The sequence below is a fragment of the Psammomys obesus genome, unplaced genomic scaffold (genome assembly GCF_907164565.1).
Source record: "Psammomys obesus unplaced genomic scaffold, mPsaObe1.curated_primary_1811, whole genome shotgun sequence".
Taxonomy (NCBI): Eukaryota; Metazoa; Chordata; class Mammalia; order Rodentia; family Muridae; genus Psammomys; species Psammomys obesus.
In genome coordinates this window covers 48,181,167-48,205,094 of record NW_026585895.1, presented here as the reverse complement: position 1 = coordinate 48,205,094, position 23,928 = coordinate 48,181,167, and the positions used below count along the sequence as shown (strand labels likewise).

The 23,928-nt window shown below is 50.9% G+C and overlaps 1 protein-coding gene across 4 annotated transcripts; it reads right to left on the bottom strand.

Moving 5' to 3' along the window:
• Fpgs (folylpolyglutamate synthase) lies at positions 1-20,987 on the bottom strand. Of its 4 annotated transcripts, none has more exons than XM_055600890.1 (15): positions 20,898-20,987; positions 10,104-10,232; positions 9,968-10,021; positions 9,114-9,178; positions 5,930-6,044; positions 5,757-5,834; positions 5,573-5,634; positions 5,379-5,481; positions 5,046-5,123; positions 4,648-4,795; positions 4,473-4,562; positions 3,618-3,768; positions 3,126-3,201; positions 2,582-2,648; positions 1-890 (listed from the first exon to the last, which is right to left on the bottom strand). In XM_055600890.1, exons 1-15 carry the CDS (start codon positions 20,916-20,918, stop codon positions 484-486), a joined length of 1,644 nt encoding a protein of 547 aa, XP_055456865.1. In that variant the 5' UTR covers positions 20,919-20,987; the 3' UTR covers positions 1-483. The 4 variants fall into 4 exon arrangements, with proteins under 4 accessions (XP_055456865.1, XP_055456864.1, XP_055456863.1 ...); XM_055600889.1 differs by lacking the exon at positions 20,898-20,987 and adding an exon at positions 20,611-20,857; XM_055600888.1 differs by lacking the exon at positions 20,898-20,987 and adding an exon at positions 11,484-11,624.
• Between the last annotated feature and the right edge of the window lie 2,941 nt (positions 20,988-23,928).

Here is a 23,928-nt window from a genome sequence, read left to right as displayed (position 1 = left end):
TTAGGAGTCAACCAAAAGTTGTGTCATTTATTTACAAAAAAATAAAAAATAAAAGGGTTTAAAAAGCTTCAATTAGTTCCGACAACCTGTAGTCCCCAAATGCCCAGGCAAGGGCCCTCTCTCTTCCCAGAAGGCATTGGGAGGGAGGAGAAGTCTCTGGGCTAACCTCAGGTAGGATCACAGGCTGGTCAGGCAGCTTGCACAATAGGCTGGACCTGAGCCAGAAGGCAACAGGGTGGGCAGGGAGATGGGTTGGACTGAAGGCCTAGTAAAATGGCAGGGAAGCCCCTGCTGTCTACGCCAGAGGGAGGAGAAGCCAAGGAACAGAGCCTCTCCCATCCCTACCCTCTACCAAGAGCTCAGGACCCTGGGCCGGTCTCAAAAGAATCCGGAAGCAGAAATCAAAAGGCACTGAGTCTGAACGTCTGTGGAAAGGCAGCAAGGGTGTGGAAAGTTCCCGCCTCTGACACCAAGCCTTGGCTACTAGGACAGGGAGGGATCCAGTAGCTTCAGCACTCCACCCACGAGGTGCAGGCTTCCTGTAACCAGTACATGGATGGCAGCGGCCTCCCGGAGAACGCTGGCCCCACTGCTAGCTGTCGGGTGGCTGAGGAGGCTCCTTGGAGGGCTCGGGGCCTGAAAGACGGGATCCCGGCCTTGGCTGATCCACTGCAAGGCGTGGGAGATGCAGCTAAAAACAAGGGAGCTCGAGCTAGCAGGCTGAGGCGGGTGCGGTGCCAGCAGCAGGGAGCCCGGCCCTCCCGGCTGCGGGCTGGGGCTGCTCCAGAGGTCGGGGCTGGCCTGTTTCTCGCCCAGGCGGCTCCAGTGCTGCTGGTGTTGGAGGCAGCGGAGCAGCACCTGGTCCAGAGTCACTGTGAAGTTCTGCTGGTCTGTGGGGTGCAGGACAAGCCACGTCAGTGGAGCGCACAGGAGAAGCAGCACACACACAGCGAGCCCTTTCTAAGCCCCACTGCACTAGGCTCTGCTGACTGTCCGCACGGCGGACTGTGACCAGTGCAGCCTGCTCACTGTCATGGGAAGCACAGCCTGGAAGTCCAACGCCACAACCCCCATGCCCATCTCTACAAAGTGTCCCCTTGGGGTCCCTCACCATGTGGGCGTAAGTATTTCCCGGGAAAGCAGCTATAAATACAGATCCCAGAGCTCTCCACAAATGGTCCACTATGGGACCCGGAGATCTCCTGCATGTTTCACCCTCCTTCAAAGGCTTTAAAATGCGAAGCACTGTAATCCAAAAAGCATTTCAGGAGCCAGTGAGACAGCTCAGTACGAAGGGGTGCTTGCCATCAAGCCTGGCAGCCTCTCTCCAATCCCCATGTTCTATGACCCACAGAGGGAAGAGGAGAACTGACATTCCCCTCCCCCAGTTTTCCTCTGGCCTCCACTCATGTGCCCCACCCCAACTAGCTAACTAGCTAACTAACTAACTAAACAAACAGACCAGACTGGCCTGGAACTCACAGAGATCTGCCTGCCTCTGCCTCCCCGAGTGCTGGGATTACACCCAACATAAGCAACTTTTAGATGTATTTTACATTGCAACCTAGTATTTGCACTCTTACATAGATGCCGCGACCTGAATCTTCACCAGGCAGCAACTGCCCATCCTCCATGCAAAGCACTCTGATATTTTCCATTCTAGTCAATAAAATTTAGTTGAGACCCACTATGCTGATTTCAGTAGCCATCAGTAGGCTGTAATCTACCCTTTAAAAAAGATTCTTTGTTGTTTTTCAAGATTTATTATGATTTACAATGTTCTGCCTGCATGTACACCTGCACCCCAGAAGAGGGCACCAGAACTCATTATAGATGGTTGTGAGCCACCATGTGGTTGCTGGGACCTGAACTCAGGACCTCTGGAAGAGCAGCCAGTGCTCTTGACCTCTGAGCCATCTCTCCAGCCCTTAGAAAATATTCTATACCTGGTAATTAAATTTTTTTAATTTTATCTATCTATCTATCTATCTATCTATCTATCTATCTATCTATCTATCTATCTATCTATCTGTTTATACCAGTGCTGTTTTCATGCACAGCAGAAGAGGAAATCAGATCCCATTACAGATGGTTGTGAGCCACCATGTGGTTGCTGGGAATTGAACTCAGGACCTCTAAGGAAGAGCAGCCAGTGCTCTTAACCGCTGAGCCATCTCTCCAGCCCCCTACCTGGTAATTCTTTTACAGTGTTGTGACTACTCCACGGCACAAATTTGAAAATGTGCTAAATAGTGTTTCTACAATAAAATCTGTATCCTGGAGCTGGAGAGATGAACGTGTTGTTAAAGCCCTCGCTGCCCTTGCAGAGAACCCAGGTTCCACCCCCAATACCCACCGCCATCTATAACCACAGTCCCAGGGGACCTGACGACGTCTGCCTCCACAGGCGCCAGGCACTCAGATCCGTACTTGCAGGCCCTTGCACATACATATACAGCAAAAAGAAATCTTTTTAAAAATGCTATCTTCTAGCACAGTTTGGAAGCCGGAAGTTCCCATTCCTCCCTGAGCAGTCCACCTTGGGCCCTCAGCATCAGCCACGCCATCTGTCCCCTCTCACCTGCGTTCTCTGTGGGTGACACCTCTGTCAGGTTGGGGCAGAACACAGCATAGTCAAACTGGCAGGGCTGGGTAAGCAAGGGGAGACATGGTATCAGTCTTCTGAAAGGGTGTCCCTCACCCCAACCTGACTTCCAAATAGGGCCCCAGCCCATCCCGGAACCTGTGATAACATAGCACAGAGCCACGGGCCTTCAGCACCCATCCCATTTGCCTCTGTAGCCCTCCTGGCTTGTAGCCTGCACAGCCTATCTTCCAGAATACTTGCACACGTGAACTATACTGAATGGAGATTTCAGGGGCTACCTACTTAAGACAGCCTCTTTGGGGAACGGGCCCCAAACCCAGGCTTGGGTAGTTTCTGGATATGAACCACTTCAGCCTCTGCTCTGAAATGGGAAATGATCCTAGGAGCTGCTCTGGCCCTAGCAGCCTAGAATAGACATAGTTTCCCCAAGCAAAGATGCAACAGGAAATGGCTCCATTTTAGAGCTGAGGGCAGAACTGGTGCTGCATGCTACCCAGCCTCCAGGTGGGTCCCTTACCTGCAGCAACTTCAGCAAGGCAGCGGGGTCCCTGTCACCAGTGGAGTTGAAGAGCAAGATATGAACTTCAGGCCCACTGCATCAGAAAGAAATGGATGGGCTATGCCTTCTGCCCTCCTTCCCAGCCCTTCCCAGCCCATCCCAGCCATCTACCCAGAATCTAATTCTCCCCGAACTGGTCCAGCCCTAATGCCTCTGGAGTAACGACGTTGTGAACTACCATGTGGTTACTGGGAGTTGGGTTCTCTGCAAGAGCATCAAGGGCTTTTAACAACCATCTCTCCAGACCCATGGCATAGACTTTTTTGTAGAAACACTATTTAGTACATTTTCAAATTTCTGCCAGGGAGTGGCAACACTGAAAGAATTAGAAATACAACATTTTTTTTCAAAGAGCAGGTTACAGCTCAGGGATGGCTGCTGAAATCAGCCCTAACGGGGTCATTACCCAGGACCCTGCCTTCACATGCCCAGCCCTTCAGGAAAGCTCACCCGCTGGGGCGTTTGCTGCGCTGCAGTGACTGGCAATACCAGCGCACACAGGCCTGCACGCTGCTGGTGGTATGTGCGCCATCCAGGTACCAGGTAAGGGGTCCCCGCCGCAGTACCTGTGTCCGGCCAGGCCACTCCGTGTCCCGAAGCCCTGGCAAAGGCAGATGAGACAGTGCTCTGGGATCCACAGTAAGGCCAGCAGCCTTCTGGCCCTGCAGGTGGCTCCATTTACTAATGGCAGTTCCTGGGTTGCGGAAATGGGCTGTCTCACTATGGAATCTTCCAGACAACCCTAAGATGGGACTGCTATGGCACAATCATACATTCCCATGTGACAGCCAGAGTTTTGAGCTCACAGAGCAAGTGGGGCCTGGGGCTAGAGTCTAACCTAGGATCTGCTCCCGGGCTGTCCCTGGCACACCAAAACGATTCTAAAGGAGTGTAACAGTGCAAGCCCTTCTTTGGGCTGAAAGCAACTTTAGAGGATGGAGCAGAAGTAGCCTCAGGCTGATGACAGACAGCGGCTACTGCTGCCTGCACTCTGCTCCAGGTCCTCCATGCGCTGGGCTCAGCATCCGAGTGATGTCACATCATGAAGCAGCAAAACAGCCTCCTGCAGTGGGTGCTATCGGATGTCATTTGGCAGAGAGGAAAACTGAGCCTCCAAAGGTTTGTGAACTCTAGGCCAGGGAGGAATGTTCACTCTGAGGAACAATCTAGAACTGCCCGACCCCCAAACAGGAAGCCAAAAGATGCACCTCAAAGGACACAGAGATACCAACAGGGAGCTAAATAAACGTGGGGGCGGGTCGAAGATGTGCAGCGGTCCTGACTGGGCAGGAAGCTACAACTTACCGTGTCTCATGTGGGAGGTAGGATGGAACACAGGTGCCAGGGGAAGCTGCCACCGTATGCTTGGCCTGGACACCTTCAGCTCCCGGATGTCTGTGGGGTGTGAGTCCGTGTGTTCAGACCCCTCCAGGCAGCCTCCAAGCACTGCCCACCTGTATGCCCACACTGGCCCACCTACCCTGGTGGTCTTGCTGCTCTAGCCAACAATGAGCCAGCTGCAAGGCTAAGGCTGCATTGGACCGCTGGTGCTCTCCCTCCAGGCCCAGGGTCAACGGCAGTCCACCCTCCTCCAGGGCTTCCAATGGTGGACACAGGTACAGAGGACACTGTGGGGGAGAAGGGCAACACCTGCTCAGCAGACCCGCACCACCGCCACTGGGTTAGCCCTCTGCCCACACCCCAACCACCACGGCCTACCCCAAGACCTGCCCCCAGAACCAGGTATGTCCTGGAGCATAAACAGCTGCCCCCTACCCCACCCCGTGCACATATGAGGAACCTGGAGCCCAACAGGACACTACGTCACTCTAGTTGGCGCACACCTCTTCCCTGCCACCAAACCACCCGCTCACTCACTGAGATCTGCTGGGCTCGATCCCTCAGCACGGCCAGAGGACCTTCCGGCTGCAGCACAGTGAAGGCAGGGACACCAGGCTGCAAGCAGGCCAGGGAGAAAGTAACGGGGGCTGTTGGGGTCCTCCAGCTGCCCCCACTGCCCCCACAGACCTGCAACTGAGCCTAACTTCAACTGAGGCCATAGAGGGTTCACATAGGGAGAAGGATGGGAGGCCAGACCGTGCAGGTGGCTAGGACCTGGTCCTGAGTCAGCACTCTAATGATTCTGCACAGCCATTCCTCTGTCAGTAAGGACAGACCCTGGGCTCCCATGAACCTCTCCTGCCTTGTTACCTTAAAGATGCCTCCTTTCTGCCATGCTATTTTCTCCACCGTGTCTCCCAGCAGGCTGGTGTGGTCAATGCCAAGAGCGGACACTCCACACGCCACTGGCTTTCTGAAAGAGACAAGAAGGTCCTGATCCCCCAGTACTGAGCCACCAGACACAGGGTTCTGGTTGCTCCCCTGTCCCCAAGCAGCTGCCTCACCTGATGATGTTGGTGCAGTCAAAAGCCCCGCCAATGCCCACTTCCATTATTGCCAGGTCCACCTGCAGAAGACCAGGCAGCATGGCAGAGGAAGGAATGCCCAGGTGACACCGAGCAGGAAGCCCCCTCCACTCACAGTCTGGTCCCCACGGACTCAGGGACAGGGTTTAGGAAAGACACTCACCTTCTCTTGGAGGAAGACATGGAAGGCCATGAGTGTGAGGAAGCGGAAGTAAGCAGGCATGGAAATGTGGCTGCCATCCTGCATACAGGAACAAGTCAGGGGCCATAGTCCCACAGCCCCACAGCCCCACAGCTCCAAAGGTATGGACCCTCCCAGCCCTCAGGCCGCAGCACCTTGAACTGCTCCAGCTGGTGATAGAGGCGCCAGAAATGCTTGGTGAAGAGCTCAGGACTGATGGGCTTCCCGTTGATCCGAATCCGCTCGCGCACCTGCACCAGGTGGGGAGAGCTGCCGAGAGACCTGGGGTCATCGGGACACCCCCTTCCCGAGCCTCAGGGCTTTCCTTGCCCTAGTCAGACTTCTTTCAGAAACACACAGGCCTCCCCTGTTCCCAAGGCTCTCTGAAGTCCCCAAGAGTCTGAGCTCCTCCCTAGGGCTGCCCAGACCCTGCAGAGGCCCCAACCCAGCATCTCAGAATGACCTTCGGCCTCTAGCCCGACTTCTGCACTAGTCTTTTGTACCAGTAAGTAGTACTTACTGCAACACTCTCAACTGAGACACATACCCCTGGGAAGAAGGGAGACGGTTCTGTACCCAGGATAGTCTAGTGTGGTCCCTGTGCCCCAAAAGTCATGTTTCCCCACCATACACAGATCAGCGTCACTGCTAACCTGTGCCTGCAACAGCCACCTGCCTTTCAGTCTCAAAGCAATAATTCTAGAGGGAGGAACCATCAAGAGTCATTCCCCTGCCTCATCCAAATCCCCAGGCTGGGCTAGAAGGCCACCGAGGCTGAGGTCAGTGGTTAGAGGTTTTTACTCATGAAACGCTTATGGAAGGCTAAAGAAATGGCTCAGTGGTTAGGGTACTGGGTGTTCTTCCAGGGTTCAGCAACCACACGGTACCTCACAAGCTTCTAAAATGTGATCTGAGAGCATCTTTTGGCATGCAGGTGTACATGCAGATAAAGCACTCATATACATTAAATTAAAAAACAATCAAAAATTATTATTGGGGCCCAGCAACATGGCTCAGTAGGTAAGGCCACTTGCTGCCAGACTCAATGATCTGAGTTCCATCCCAAGAATCCACATGATGAAAGGAAAGAAACGACTCCTATGGCAAACGCACACATGCAAACACACACACGCACTAAGAAAAGAAATAAAGGTAATAAAAACGCATTAACTCTTCTCAAACTATTTTAAAAAGTATTCTTCTTTTTATTTAGCTTTTTTCTTTTTTAAGCTCTCATGGCCGAGGCTGGCCTCCAACTCATTACATCGCTGAGAATACCCCTGAATTCCTGATCCTCCTGCTGCTATCTCCCAAGTGATGGATTTTACAGGCACGTGCCACTACACTCAGATCCCAAAAGACTATGCTATAAGACAGACAGTTGCTTCACAATCTTTGGTCGGTGACAGACACACACTGTCCTTGGCGATCACATCACCTATCAAGGCAGCAGCCACTTAGTGGACGCGTGCCACGATTACACAGCCTCCTAAGGGACACGCGTCCACCTCGTAACTCCTCAAAGACCCTCTCACACCAAGCCATCTGCCCTTTTGTGGTTTTTCAAGACAGGTTTCTCTGTGTAGCCCTGGCTGTCCTGAAAACTATGCTGGCCTCAAACTCACAGAGGTGTGCCTGCCTCTGCCTCTGAGTGCTGGGATAGAAGGTGTGCGCTACCAAACACACACGCAGCCCAGCTTCCATTTCTTTATCTTGAACTACCACCAGTTTAGGGAAAATGGGTTGATCTGAAATGGCCATAGCCAACCGCTTTCAGATGCTTATGGAGGTGGCCTGACAGACCTGATTAAAGGGAGAAAAGTCAGATATGCTCCTCCCTCAAGGAATAAATCCAAAGGTGCACAATTATATTAATTCCTCCAAAATGTCATTCATTTAAGGTGACAGGCTGAGATGAGGCATGCTCTACCTCCTGAGCTACCAGATGTCTGTGTGCCACCACAAGGGGGCGCTGCCTCCAGAAGAAAGAGGCAGAGAAGGGCAGCGCTACTACTTGTGGAGATTTGGACATGGAGGCCTTTATCTGTGCACCTTTATGAGTCAGGTTTCTGTTCCTTACTGCAAAAACATCTTAACCAACAAATATTTCTATGCTATTTAAAAACTGGACGTGGAGAGCCTGGAGATGGTTCAATCACTAAAGTGTTTGCCACAGGAGTATGAAAGCCTGAGTCCGGATCCACAGGCCTCCAACCCTGCCAAAAAACAAAACAATGCCAGGGAGGCAGAGATAAGAGGATCCTTGGACTGGCTGCTGGTGAGTCCTTGCCCAGCCAAATCCAGGTCCAGGAGCTCCAGGTTAGTGAGAGAGGAACCCAGCCTCAAAAAAAAAAAAAAGAAAGAAAGAAAGAAAGAAAAAGGAAAGAAGGAAGGAAGGAAAGAGGGAGGGAGGGAGGAAGGGAGGGAAGGAGGAAGGGAGGGAAGGAGGAAGGGAGGGAAGGAGGAAGGGAGGAAGAGAAGAGAGGAAGAAAGAAAGAAAGAAAAGAACCCCCCGACCTACACACTAAAATGAACAAATGCTCCTGCACCCATACACACATAAATCATATTGGAAGTAGGCTGAAGTGGCATATGCCTTTAATCTCAGCACTCAAAAGGCAGAAGCAGATGGATCTCCGTGAGTCCAGGACAGCCTAATCTAATCTACATAGAGAGTTCCAGGCTAGCCAGAGCTACATAGGTAGACAGGCCCCTGGCCCCCTCCAAACAAGAAAAAAAAAAAAAAAAAAAAAAAGCAAGCAGAACCAAGCTGGGTGTGGTGGTTCAACCTGTAACTCCACCAGGAGCCTAAAGTAGGAAGATCCCCAGGAGCTCTAGGCCAGCCTGGGGAACAGAGTGAGTTCCAGGTCAGCCTGGGCTAGAGTGAGACCTGCCTCAAGAAAGCAAAACAGGGACTAGAGCAACGGCTCGGCAGTGATGAACACTGGCTGCTCTTGCAGAAGACCTGGGTGTGATTTCCAGCACACAAATGTGGCTCAGAACCCTCTGTAATTCCAGTTCTATCAGGCACACACATAAAGCACATGCATGGAGGCAAAATTTGCATACACAAAATAAAAATAGTTAAAAAATTAAAAATTCAAAAATTATATTTGGAATTCAAATTAATAAAGTATCTCTTCCAGCCAGGTACTTAAGCCATACTTTCAAGATACTGTCACTTTCCCTCCATGTTTTTCCTTTATGAAAACTGATGGCCAATATTTAGTGGGCCAATGTGGGTACTGTGGTGTTAATGTTTGCTGGGAGAGAGGCTGACCTTGGCTCTAGCTCCCATTCTCTACAGAGCTAAGACATATCCTCCCCAGAGCCCAGTACCTGAAGAAACCTGTCTTCAGGCCGTAGTTCCGCAGGATGCATTCAGTGAAGGCACAGGTGGAGCCCTGGGAAGCATTGGGTGGGGTGAAATGATGGTTAATACTGATTGTCAACTTGGCAGCACTCAGAATCACCGGGGAGAGGAACTTCTTGGAAGGTCTGGGAAGGAGTTTCTAGGAAGGGCTGACGGAGGCAAGCTCAATATCAGCATCCAGCCCTTCCTGACTGAGGATGCAATGCCATCTCCTGCCATGATGGACTACCTCCCCCACAACTGATAGCCAGATAAACTCTTCTCCTACGTGCTGGATAGTTTTTGGTAACCCAATTGAGACAATGCCTCCATAAGATCAGGCTGTGTCAAGCCTGTAAGCATTTTCTTAATTAGTGAGTAATGGGGGAGGGCCCAGCATCCTGGCAACCATAGTCCCAGTTCACTGGGGGTCCTTAAGGACAGCAGTACCCAGCCCACCAATGGCAAAGCCAGGGCAACAGGCCTGTTACACCAGCCCATTGTGGGCCGGTGGTCTTGGGTTCTATAAGAAAGGAGGCTATGCTAGCCAGGGGGCGCAAGCCGGTAAGCAGCACTCCTCCATGGCCTCTGCATCAGCTCCTGCCTCCAGGTTCCCGCCTTGCTTGAGTTCCTGTCCTCACTGTTTTTGATAATGAATTGTTATATGGAACTACGAGTGAAATAAATTCTTTACTCCCCAAGTTGCTTGTGGTCATGGTGATGACAAGGCAATAGTAACCCTAACAAGACACCCTAGGTTGCTATTTTGTAGCAGCATGTAGAAAAACATTGCTAAAGGTGGGCTGGGTTACATGGGCTCCTCCTGGGTTACCCTTCTTACCTTTCCTTTGGTCCCAGTGACATGGATAATGTTTAGCTGGTTCAAGTCCTCCACCTACAACAGACAGATCCTCACCTCAGCCACAGGGCGCCCGGGCAGATAGAGGAGATGTGTTTCACAGGCTCTGCCACCTTACCTGCAGCCCACTCCGTGCCAGGTACATCTCCATGGCCTCCAGCTGCGCCTGAGGGTCACTCCGCTGACGCTTTACCTGCTCCAGGTAGCTGGCATTGGTCTGCAGCGTGTTGAGCATGCGCACAGCATCCTGGCAACCACAGTCCCAGTTCACTGAGGGTCCTTAGGACAGCGATACCCAGCCCACCAGTGTTACCAGGGCAACAGGCCTGTTACACGAGCCATATTACTTTGCTGTACAGTTACTTGGTGGGGAGAGAGCGCTGGCATGTTTCCAGTTCTGGCAGGCTAGCCCCACCTAGGGAGTGCCAGATAAAGCTGGCAAGATGAACAGATCTTCATTCCCTGGGCTGCCTTCCCAAGCCTCTATGTCCTCAGCCTTTACCCTCACCTTTCACCCTCAGGAACTTTGTCTTTATTCTCTCGGCCACTGTAACTAGGCACCCGCCAGGCTGGGGCCAGGACCTCAGACATCTAGAGATTCGAAATTTTGGAATTGAGACCCTGGAGTTCTGCTATTTAACCCCAAGACAAGGCGATGAAAGCAATTCGATCTGGAAGAAGAGATACAGAAGGAGCGGAAACGTTCCTGAGCCATCCAGCCAGAATCCACAGGTGGGTATACAGCCTCAGGAAATGTCTTCAGGGGGTGGGAGCGGGAACAGAAAAGTAAACGGAGAGGACCAAACGAGAGGTATTTGAGGATTTAAATCCAGTCATGAGTGTGTTTCAATTGTGTCTCCATTCTAAGAAATCTGAACTTCGGCAGTTCCCCCCAGGCATTGGACCGGTGGCCTGGCCTCTTATCCTCAAGGGTTGTCTGGAAGCCTCAAAGCCTTCAAGCCGGTGCCACCTGCCTGGCTAGCATCAAGTTCTGGTCTTTGACAACTGACCCCTGGCACCGCAATCTACAGACAGTAGATCTGTTTTCCAGATTCCTGGTCTCCTTATTGCCTCTTTTCCTGCTCGCCCGCCAGTCAATTCTCAACACTTGGATTCCCAGTCTTGGCGTCCTGGAGACCCCAGCCCCAGATCCTCCCGGACATTTCCACTCTGGACTCCAGAACTACTCCCTTCCCCCTCCTCTTGCATTGCTAGTGCAGACTCTGAGGTCATCTAAAACTCAGTTCGGACTCTGGACGTTCTGGTGTTAGCACCAGCGCCCCCTCCGCAATGCTCGACACACACCCTCAGAATTCCCAGATCGGGCCATCTGAGCCCAGCTTCCCGGTCCTTGTCACCTCCCCCGGATTTCCGAGATGTCCCGCCTCCCGAGCCCCGCCGCTTCAGGCTCGGGTGCCCCCAGCTGCTGGCGGAGAGCGGAGCGCGGTCCAGCCCACGTGTCAGTGCGCGACCCTCCGCCCGCCCGCCGATCGGAAACCTGATACTCCATTCTCGGCTCCTGCGGCGCGGGCCACGCGCTCAGCCACCGCCGCGCCGCGCCCTCCGTCGTTGCACCACGCGCAGAGACAGCTGCCAGGGACAGAGCCGAGCGCAGGTGGCTCCGCGCCCACGACATAGTCCTGACGCCACCGCTAGCTAGGCCAGAGCCGGAGCCGCCCCGCCCCGCCCCGCCCTGACGCGCCTCTGAGATCCACCAATCAGAGTCTCCGAAGCCTCCCGGAACCAATGAGAATCGGCGGCTTATTGCGGCCATCTTTGTGAGGGGCAGAGAGCGGCACCGTGCGGGGCTTTCGCCATGCTTCTAAGGGGCGCCCTGCCCGGGAGGGCGGGGAGTGTGGGGGGGGGGTGGTTGCTGTACGTGGGAGGGGTCCTCTGTCTTAAAGGGACTGTGCACTCTTTTCGCAGTCATCCTCCAAAGTCTGTGCCCCAGGTCTTAAGGACTTTGCCGCACATCCCAAAATAGCCACTCCGAGCCAGCAGCACTCAGCCTGCTCCATGCCAGACTAGCGCTAAACTAGATAGAATTACAGAGCTGGCAGACGCCTGTGGTCTTCAGTTCCCAGCACCGAAATGTCCCGGCTCAGGCAGAGAGTTGAGGATGCGGCCTTTTTGGTCAGGGATCTGATTCCTCTCCCAAGGTCCCTAACTCACTCTGAGAAACCTGGGAAGACTTCCGGGAAGAATGACGCCCTTTGCCGAGATCTGCGGAGTGCAGGGGGATTTCCAGGCTAAGAAGGGGACCATGGGAAAGACTTTCATTGAGGACCGAGTTGTTCCCGGGATGCTTCGAACGGAAGGGTCTTGGAGCAACGTATAAAAAAATGTGTTAGGGCTGGAGAAATGACTCAGTGCTTAAGAGCATTGACTGCTCTTCCAGAGTCAAGGTCCCAGGACCCACTCTACGGCTCACAATTGTAAACTCCAAGCTGGGGCTCTGACGCCCACTCTGCCCTCCAAAAAACACCAGACACGCAGGCATATACACAGTAGGGCACAGACAATGCAAACAGGCAAAAATATAAAGATAAATATTGTTGGAGTAAATTTGGCTGGCTAAAATGGCTTTAGGGGGAGGAGTATGATTTGATTAGCACCTAGGAAACTCCCTCACAGTAGAGAGTGGATTCAAGGGCAATTTTGGGTGAGGAGGTCCCTCCATTTGTGGAAGGCACTGGACAGAAAGTGGCCCTTTGAACAGCAATAGGTTCTCATATCTCCCGATTTTCTACATGGGGCTTAAATATTTAGCAGAGGTGCTCAATCCCAATAAAAACCTTGCCATGCAGCTGCTGGGGTGCACTCCTCTGGTTCACTGTGTTGGTGATGGTGGAGAGACTGAGCTTAAGCCCAAATAAAGCTCTTTGCGCTTGCATATGTGGTCCAGCTCCTGGTGGTCTTTGGGGACCTTACAATCTGGGCGTAACAAAATAAGCAACAGATATTTGGAGAGGAGTCTGGACTTCTCTCTGAAAGTGCTGCTGGACTCAAACTCACAAAAAGCCGCTTGCATTGGCCTCCCAGGTGCTGGAATCAAAGTGTCCAAGCGTATATTTCAGTGACCAACTTCACTCATTCTTGGGCCATTCTTTTCCCACTTTTCCACTCTCTCTAACCCCCCTCCCACCATGGGGTGTCTTCTGTAACACAAGTGGACTTGGACATAGCGGAGCCAGACTAGTATCAAATTCTCTATGCAGCAAAAGATGACTTTAAACTCTTGATCCTCCTGCGTCCCGTTTCTAAGTGCTGAGATTACAGTACTTGGAGGCAGATCTGTAGCGACACACCTGGCTTTACACCCTCCTGGGATCTAATCCAGAGCCCCTCGCATGCTCAGCAAGCAATCTGTCACTGAACTATAGTCCTAGGATTTATTTTGTTGTTTTGAGAGAAGGTCTCATGTAACACAGGTGTACCTCAAACTCACTGAGTAGCCCAGGATGCTTTTGAACTCTTTAATCCTTCTGCCTCCACCACCCAGGTGCTGGAATTACAGAAATTTGTTGCTTTGCTTGGCTTTGTCCCAGTGGGTATGTCAGTAAACAGCTTCACTCATTCGCGGCCCACTTTTTTTTTTTTCTTCTCAGTCTCTATCTTTTCTGTGGGGAGTTTCAGTCTGTAACCCAGAAGGGCATGAACTCAAGATCTCTCCTATACCCACTGACTGGTCTTACAGTCTTTGTGACACAATTTTTTGTCCCTCTTCTCTCTGCCCATCACAAAAGTGTGTTGTGCCCCTAGAAGGGTGATTAAGAGGCAAAGCTCCAGCCTAGCAGTGGAGGCCCTGTGGCTCAGGCCTTTAAACCCAGCACTCAGGAGGCAGAGGCAGGAAGATCTCTGAGTTCATAGGCCAGCCTGATCTATAGAAAGCAAACGAGGCAGAGCTTCCTAGTACATGGAAAGCCACCGAGTTTGGTCCCTTAGCAACTCAAACAACGATACTAAAGTAAAAGCAGTTGTGTACCTGGTTCCGTAATCTAGACAGTAATTTTTTTTAACTCTATCAGATCTGTAAGAAGGTACTGGAGGTGCATGGTATCCCAGGGGAGGACATGTTTCTGTAGATTCTGTGGAGTGGGGAAGAAAGCACCGCTTGCCTCCATTCCTGGCTTAGCCAATTTTCTTTCCCTCTTTCATTTTTTTTTCTTACTTGGTCTGTCTTGTTGTTGTTTGTTTATTTGTTTGTGACAAAGCAGTGGCCTGGAACTCTCTATGTAGACCCGGCTTGCCTCTAACTCTCAGCAATTTTCCTGCCTTAGCTCCCCAGGTGCTAAAAATGGATCTAAGTTTCAAGGAATACAGTTAGTTGTATGCTACTATACTCAACTTAATTTCCTTTACCTTTTAATGTATTTTTTTAATTTTATGTAGGTATCTTGCCTGTATTTATGTCTGTACAGCACCTTTGTATGAAAAACCCCAGCCTCACACTAAGTTAAACATAGCTAATGCCATTTTGTGAGACACCACTGTTTTGTAAAACTCTGAAGGCCAGATGAGAAACTGGAAAATTACTGAAAAATCCTAGCTGTGTCACCCACTTGGGATATTTGTGGTCAGGCCGCCCCAATTGAGCTAAAAACAACTTGTTATGACCACCCTCATGAGATATCTGTCAGAGACTGCTCCAACTGAGATAGGAAAAGACAAAATAACAGGTGGCGGGCCACGTCAGGGGGTCATCATAACCCCCTTGACCACCCAGCTCCTGGAATCTTGGTGCCCCTGCCAAACTTTGACGCAAATCGTGGTCTCATGAAAATGTACCAATCAGCCCCCTGTAACCATGCCCTCTCGCTTCTGTATCAGTGCTTCTGCTCTAAAACCCTATAAAAACCCCAGCTTCCTACCTGGGGGGCGCGGAAGTCTCCCGAAAGACTTATCGCCCCGGGTACCTGTGTATCAAAATAAAGCCTCTTGCTGTTTGCATCCGAACGCCTGGGCTCGTTGATCTTTGGGAGGGGGTCTCTCTGACGGAAGATACCCTCCGGGGATCTTTCATGTATAGTGCCAGCAGAGGGCAAAAAGTGGGGTGCAGAGCTCCTGGGACTGGAATTACAGGCGGTTGTGAGTCACCATGGGGGTACTGGAAATTGAACCCCAGTTCTCTGGAAAAGCAGCCGCCGCTGAGCTGTCTCTCCAGCCCTGGTTCCCTTTGTCTCTGTCATGATCAGAGTCATAGAGGGGCTGGGAATTTGTCAGCAGTAGAGCGCTTGACTGAGGCTCTGAGTCCTTGCACTGTAGACATCATCTCTGACAGGAAACAAATGCAGGCACAGAGGAGACCAAAGTACTGGAGATTCTGCAGCTCCAAACTAGTATTATTCCAATTGTAACAGGGATTTTAAGCGGTGCCTGGGCCTTGGGCGTGTCACCGCTGCCTCGGACCTGTGTACACCCTGCTGTCCCACAAGGACACTTTTCCTGACTTTCCACTTGTTTATTATTTTGAGGTAGGGTCTCAGATATCCCACGCTGGCCTCTAAGTCACCATGCTGGGTTTACAGGCCTGCATCATTATCATATCCAGCCCAAGGCTTTATGCATACTAGGCAAGCACACTCCCAACTGAGCTATACCCCCAGCCTTCAGGCTCATATTCACAGACAACAATCAACCCCATATATGTGACTCTATACCATACTATTTCCATATACCCTTTCCTCCCTGGTGCTAGGGTTGGCACACGCACACACACGCACACACACGCACACACAGGCACACACACACACACACACACACACACACACACACACACTTGCATGCCACAGCATGTCTGTAGAGGTCAGAGAACAACTTGCAGGAGTTGGTTCTCTCCTTCTACCATGTCAGAACCTGGGGATCAAACTCAGGTTGTCAGGCTTGGTGGCAAGTGCCTCTAAACCACCGAGCCACCCTGCTAGCCCATCCACAAGCCTTTCTATCCAGTTCTTACTCTGGACTGTGTCGGTGTGTAGATGTTGCTGTGGGTGATGTGCTTTTCTGAGCTGTGCAGTGCTCCACGTGTGGAAAGACTGTTGTACGCTTGGCTAGTTCCTGTTGGCTGGTGTTTAGGCTGTCCCCCGGCACATTGCTGTCGCATGCCATGGTGCAATGACATCATTTACCTTCCTTATTTCTTCCACATGGGAGAGAAACTGAAGACTTAGAAGTGCAATGACTAAGTCAGGGCTGATTTGCAGTACACATGCTCATACCCAGTGCCTTGTTTGCCCGACAGGGGAGGTGGAACCAGTGTCCTCACTTCAGTGGCATCCTCAGGCCCTCAGAGGACAATGCTGGCACTCGCCCCTATGCCTGGCATCAGCCATCTCATAGCTGTTAGGTGAATTGGAGATTGCCCTCATTTTATAGGAGGAGAGATTGAGGCTCGGCGAGATTAATGAACTCGCCCAGTCAACTCAGATTTGCTGACTAACATCTACTCTTGCTCCCCACACCATCTGTCTACCTGTCTGCTCCCTGCCATTCTCTCTCTGCATTTTCTGGGCTTCTGTGTGACTCTAGGGAAGCTGCTCCTGTCTCTAATTGGTTTCCTCCACAGCAAACTGAGGTCTGAGTGAAGAAGTTCAGCTGTCCCTTCCTCACCTGGGTCTCTACACTGGGCTGCTACAGAGAACAAGGATCTTCAAACTCATCAGTAGGTTTGTGCATAAGCCTGGTGTTCAGAAGTGGGGTGCAAGCCGGGCAGTGGTGGCATACACCTTTAATCCCAGCACTCCTTTGAGTTCAAGGCCAACTTGGTCTACAGAGTGAGTTCCAGGACAGCCAGGGTTACACAGAAAAACCTTGTCTCGGAAGAAAAAGAAACAAACAAACAAACCTAAACACGGGGACATCTCTGTACCCCTGGAACAGACAAGGATCCTACATGTTCCAGTGTCTATACTAGTGACCCACAGAGATTCCCCTCTCCTTGGCAGGGCCCTTCTCTGATGTTCAGAGCCTTATTTTGCCTGTGGCCACAAAGGTGGCATTTTCAAACATGTATATAATATGTTTTGATCATACTCATCCCCATTCTCCTCTCCTGTTCTCCAGCTTCCCATTCTCCCCTGCTCTCCACACCTGACCCCCCTATACTCCCACGTCTTTAATTTTTATAACTATTACTTCATTCTCTGTGTATGGCTGTTTGGGCTGCATGTATGCCTGCGCACTATATGTGTGCCCGGTGTCCCAGGAAGTCAGGTGAGAGCACTAGCTTCCCTCAACTGCACACACAGATGATTGTAGCCTGCCATGCAGGTGCTGGGAACTGAACCCAGGATCTCTGGAAGAGCAGCCAGTGCTTTTAACCAGTGGGCCATCTCTCCAGCCCTTATCTATCTATCTATCTATCTATCTATCTATCTATCTATCTATCTATCTATCCTGGCGTCCCAGTGAGTTTAACTAGGGTTACCTACTGAACTTAGTCAAGGCACAGGTCAACTTAGTCAAAGCACAGGCAGATTACCAATGGCTGCACTGCTGAAAATACTGCCTCCCCTTTTCCAGCAATGATTAACTGAAAAATAAGCTTCCTTGGCCCTGCAATCGTGGCTTCTAGAATGACTGGACAAAACAATTGGCCTATGCTCAGAACCACACATGCTTCCGTCTCATGGAGCAGGTGACGTGGATAAATACGCCACCTGCCCTCCTGAAGCCCTTTCTTTCCTGGGCTTCCTGCCAACAGCTCTCCTTCCTGTCCTAAAGCATACACTCTGCTGGCCTCACTCTCTCTGCTCTTCATCATCACAGGCCTCTCTGCCACACTGGTATCCTGTGTCGCAGGACTGTGGTAACTTCACTGTGCCACAGACATGACTGCCCAGCAGCCTTCTGGCCTCTCACCCACAATGTCCACAGTATCTTAAAATGGCCATACCTGTGACCACTGCTCTCTGGAATCGTCAGAGTTTCCTCAGACCAGCCCCGGCCAACCCAGCATCTATACATCTGTGGAACCACTCAGAGCCATGGTCAGGTCTCACCCTGGGTCCCTATGCCAAGCCCCACCCATCTCCAGGCTTTCCACTCCTGGACAGGCTCCAGAGTCCATCCCTTCTTTCCAGGGTCTACCTGACAGCCCTCTCCCTGCCTGTCCTCTGAAAGTTCTCCTTTTTAGTGCAGTTCAGTCCTATGGGAACTCCAAACTCTGCATGCCCCGACTTGGACTCACCCAGGCCCCTTTAGCTGGTGTTCATACTTAGTGATCACTCAGCACCAGCACTTTAGTCCTGTTAGTAGCGCTCTGGTCATTCTCACTACATAGCAAATTAAGGTACAAGAGGTTACTCAACCAGGCCACGGCCACACAGAAAGTCAATGTGGGGTCTTTGTACTGGTCTGTCCCTCTGCCCTGGAACGTTCAAATGTTTTCATGACTGACTTGTGTCAGAATGTACTTGGCACACTCATTCCTTTTGCCTGTCAACCTTTGTACCTTTGAGATTTTGCAGCATGTGGTTGTATTACCATTTCAAAAGAAGTACTTTTCTGGGCCTGCAGAGTGGGTAGAGGTGCTTGGGGTCAAGACTGACCCCACAGCACTCAGGAGGCAGAGGCAGATGGATCTCTGTGAGTTCAAAGCCAGCCTGGTCTACATAGTGAATCCCAGGACAGACAGGGTTACATAGTGAGACCCTGTCTCAAATATATATATAAATTAAATAAAGTGTTACTGTCAGCTGTGGTGGTTCAGTACTTGGGAGGTGGATGTGGGAGCATCAGTTCAAGGTTTTTGGTTTTTTTGAAAGTAGATGCAACTAAACATCATACAAAGTAAACTAAGCTAGACCCAGAAAGAGTCATACTGCACGTTCTGTCTTCTATGTGGAATGTGAGTCACAAAAATCAGATCACAAGAGGAGAGGACAAGGTCTCCCAGGACAAGGGAAATAAGGCCAGGGCTGGGGGTCAGCTCAGTGGTTGAAGTCCGATGCACAGGGAGGACCTCCGACCTCCAGCACCCGTGTAAAACACTGGCGTTGTGGAACACAGCCTGAGATCCTTGGCTGGGAGGCAAAGACAGAAGAACCCCGGAGCTTGGTTGAGAGGCAGCCTTGAAAAACTGAGTTCCAGGTTCAGCGAGAGACAGGAGACCTTGTCTCAAATTAGATGGAGAGCCATTGAAGGAACAAGAACTCCGGCCTCCCCACACATATGCACACAAGATTGAATACACATACGTATGTCACACGCAGGTTCGAAAGTGTATACACACAGATACACACACGTTTGCACACATAGAAAGCAAAGGAGGCAGAAGCAGGCAGATCTCTGAGTTTGAGGACAGCCTGGTCGATAGAGCAAGTTCCAGGATGGCCAGGACTACACAGAGAAATCCTCGCCTGAAAAAAATAAAAATAAAAAAGCAAAGAAGGGATAGAAGGAAGAAAGCAGCAACATCCCTGGGCCCTTGGCCAGCACTCTTTAATCCACATTGTTCTGCCTTTTCTTTTGAGACAAGGTCACCTTATGTAGCCCAGGGTGCAGCCTCTTGACTGATGAGACCAAAGTCATGTTGCCAGCAGGCTAGGTATTTATATTTGTGCGTACATGTGCGTGCGACACATGTTGGAGGTGCAACCATATTCATGCTGTGTCATTGGAGGCCAGAAGAAGGCATCACAAGCCTGGAACATGAGTCACAGGAGATTTTTTGAGCTGCCTAATGTGAGTGCAGAAAACGGAACCTAGGACCTCTGCAAGAGCAGTAAGCACATTGACTGAAGCCATTTTCCAGCCTCCAGCTCTCTCTCTCTCTCTCTCTCTCTTTTTGTTTGTTTGTTTGTTTTCTGAGACAGGGTTTCCCTGTGTAACCCTGGCTGTCCTGTCCTGGAATCTGCTCTGTAGACCAGGCTGGTCTCAAACTCCCAGAGATCTGCTTGCCTCTGCCTCCCGAGTGCTAGGATTAAAGGTGTGCACCACCACTCCCTGGCTCTAGTTTTTATCTGTAAATTGAGTTTCCCTAAATAATAGCAAAGTGCTTTCATGTTTTACCAGAGCATGTAGCCTGGATGTCCCTACCTCCCTGTCCTGAGCACCGGGGTTGCAGGCATACACCATACCTGCTTTATAGCGCAGGGTAGGCAAGCAACAATTGAGCTAGAGACACCTCCAGGCCCAAGAGCTAGTTCTTTATAGGCGTGGCACTGCACTGGCATCAGTCCCCATGGCCTGTCTCATTTAACCCTTGAGCTGGCTTCTGAGGAAGGGTATGTCTGAGTCCCATTTCCAGGGAAGACAGCAGGGCCTAAAGCAAGCGGGCTTTAGTGACTTACAGGCTGTTATACCATGCCCTGCCTGACTCCTGCCCCACCTGCTCCACCTGCAGTCACCTGGTCAGCGGGGATCTGGCCTTGAGCTGGGCGTCTCACCTGCCCCTGTAAAACACAGGTGGCACTAGTCTGCTCCTGAGACCCTGGGACTTCAGTTCCCCTAGCTAGCGAGACGAGGGGCAGGGTTTCTGAGGAGGTCCCAGTAGAGTGGGAGCTATGTCACAGGAGGGTTTTTACATCACCAGCTCAGGAGACCATTCCTGGTAACTTCCTTTCCCCAGGGCCTGCAGAGAATTACTATTTACCCACAAGAAGGCAAGACAAGGGTTTTCTTACCTGAAAGGAGGAAGTTTTAGCTCTGCAAGCACTGCCTGCTGGACCCTTCCACTCCATGGCCACTTCCCAAAAGAACTTCTCAGCCACACGCCAGATCATAGGCAGGCCCCTGGCACTTCTCATCACTTCGTTCCCAGCTCCCTTAATGGGTAGGGCACAAATGTCTCCAAAGTAGAGAAGCCTTTGGCCAAGGCAGCTCTGCCCAGCTGTGGTGGGACTGAGCTCTGCTGGGAAGCGCCACTCCCTCCCACTGCCTCCCGTACCCTCTCCACGAGGGGAGGTTTTACCTGATAGGTTTCCACCGCCATCCTGGGCACAGCCCAGTGACTTTACTGGTCAGTCTTAGCTGATGTCCCCACTACAGGGCTAGCTGGACTACCCTTGTGAGTTAAATAACAACTGGATAGAGGTTAAAGGTGAGCACCAGAAGGGGGTAGGGTGGAAGGAGGCAGGGATATCTGGGGTTGGCTTTCCTGCCCAGGTGAGACTGGCTCTACCTGGCCTCTTGTAGCCCTTCTTGTACAGTCCACCTCCCCTTAGAGCTGGAGCCATTTGGTCCTGTCCTACCTGGCAGGGATGACAAGGAAACCCTGGTGCAGCATGGGAATGAAGCGCCCTTGACCTAGTTCAAGTTTACTGGAGAAGAGGCCTTGTTTTACCAGATCAATTGCTCAAAAAGAAAAAGTCAGGATATAGGACAGTCTATAGACTGCAGGTGACATCAAGAAAATGACTCCAGGCCTTTCCTAGTGTTCCTTCTCTTTTTTGGTTTTTCAAGACAGGGTTTTCTCTGTGTAGTTCTGGCTGTCTTGGACTCCCTTTGTAGACCAGAACTCACAGAGATCTGCCTGTCTGCCTGCCTCTGCCTCCCCAAGTGTTGGGATTACAGGCATGCGCCATTGCACCCAGCTTTTTCCTAGTTTTTTGACTCCCTAGGGGATCGGAGCTGGATACTAAAGCAGACCTAGCTCCTTCCTAGCGTAAGGAAGGGGGAAGCTTGGAGTCAGCTGCACCAGGGATTTTTTTTTTTTTTTAAAGATTGATTGATTGATTGATTGATTGATTGATTGATTTATTCAGTAATCTGCCTGCATGTGTGCCTGCAGGCCAGATGGCGGCACCAGATCACATTTTGGATGGTTGTGAGCCACCAAGTGGTTACTGGGAATTGAACTCAGAACCTTTGGAACAACAGCCAGTGTGCTTAACGTCTGAGCCATCTCTCCAGCCCCTAGCTCAGGGATTTTTACAGAAACTTTAATTTCCTATGTACATGCAGTGTTCACATGTATCACAGATCTCATGTGAAGGTCAAGAGGGCAACCTGCCGAAACCCTTCTCTTCTTCCACCATGCGTATCGCAGAAATTAAACTCAGGTCATCAGGCCTGGTAAGTTATTTCAGCAGCCCAGCTCCAGAGTTTCAGGCCTGCTTTCTGGTTGATCACATGGATAAAGAGTAAACGAAGAAACACAGAGGCACGGAAGGACAGAGCCACCCTCTTGCACCAAGCTCAGGAGGCTCTGTGGCCCTGGCCTCTGTGCCTGCTCCAGCCTCAGCAGCCTGAGGTCTTTGCTTCCACAGCAACCCTGACAACCTCGGCTACGCTGTACTTTCCTCTCCTCAGTCTACACTTTGTGTTTGCAGTGAAATGTGTCTGTTCACATTCATGCTTCTGTGTATAATGTTCACATGTGAGTGCATGCTGATTCAGCCTGACACAGAAGTCCTCCCACCTTCACCAACTTAGGGCCTGGTAGGAACCACTGTGCTGTTTATATTACACGTGAGTTGTAAGAAACTTCGGGAAGAATTGAATCCGAGCCCTGGGATTGGGATATGGCTCAATGGTAGAGCATTTGCCCAGCCCTAGGTCAATTTCTAATCACAGGGTTGAGTCCCTTTAATACTTCACTATTCTGAAATGGGATTCTATTAGTCTGCCTTCATGTTACTGAATACTTGAAAACTGTTAGTAGCCACAAAAACTTTAATTTCTAGTTATACTGGATTGAATGATGTCCCCTCCAATCAAGCTCTAGGAATGTGGCTACACAGAAAGAGGGTCTCTACGGACACAACTGCTCAAGAGAGGGTTGGTTATACTAGGTCCTAAACCCAGCAACAGACATCCTCAGACATACACAAATAAACGAAGATGCTGAGGGATGTTTCCAGAACCACAATTGCCGTGCCCACCTGTAACCCCAGCTCCCAAATGGTGGAAGCAGGAAGACAACCTAGGCTATATGAGACCTTGTCTCAAAAAAAAGAACTGATAGATGGCTGAGTGGTTATGAGCTCTAGCTGCTCTTCCAAAGGACCTAAGTTCAATTCGCAGCATGTACATGGCAGCTCACAACCACCTTTAACTCCAGGGGAATGAATCCTTCTGGCCTCCCTGGTACCCAGAAAAATACAGGCCGGTTGTGGTGGTGCATGCCCCTAATCCCAGCACTTGGGAAGGCAGAGGCAGGCAAATTTTATGAGTTAGATGCCAGCCTGGTCTACAAAGCAGCCAAGGACTGGACAGCCAAGGCTGTACAGAGAAACCTTGCCTCAAACCCCACCCCTCCCAAAATCAAACAAACAAAAAACTCACAGGCCATGTTATATTAGCTACCAGTCTGGAGAGACCTGAGTGACTGTCCCAGAGAACCTCCAGCAGGGAACAATTCTGCCAACCTACCCTGAATTCTGGATACCCAGCTCCCAGAGCAGATAGGGGAACATCATCCTTTCAGCTGGGTTTTTTTTTGGTTTTTTTTTTTTAATTGTTGTTGTTTTAAAATAACCTCTGAGCCATCTCTCCGGCCCTCAGCTAGCTTTTATGATGTGACCAAACTCCCACAAAACCCTTGGGGAACTTGCCACCAAATAGGTTGGTCCTCTCAGGGTCCCATTTCCATACTGTTCTTCCCTCCTGCCCTCACCATCACCCTGACCCATGTTACTTGGGCCATCTTCTGCCCTGACCCTAACCATTCTGGACACTCCCGTCACTCCAGTGATTTAAAAGTCGGCAGTGACCCCCTTATGAGTAAAGCCTGAGGAATTATGAGCCAAAGCAGCCTGGGCCCAACAGCTCACCACTGCTGCAGCTTGCAACAGCCACTTCCAAACACCAAACACAGGTCAATGGGGCACTGTGGATCTGCCCTCCAGGGTTGTGACAGGTGCAGTGGATGGTACCCAGGAGGGGAGCGTAAAAACCAACCACCTAGAGTTATTAGGTGGTGAACAATCAAGACTAACAGCACCCTGGCCGAGCAAATCCTAACTGAGCTCAGGGAGGGTCTAATGCAGAAAATACAGCCA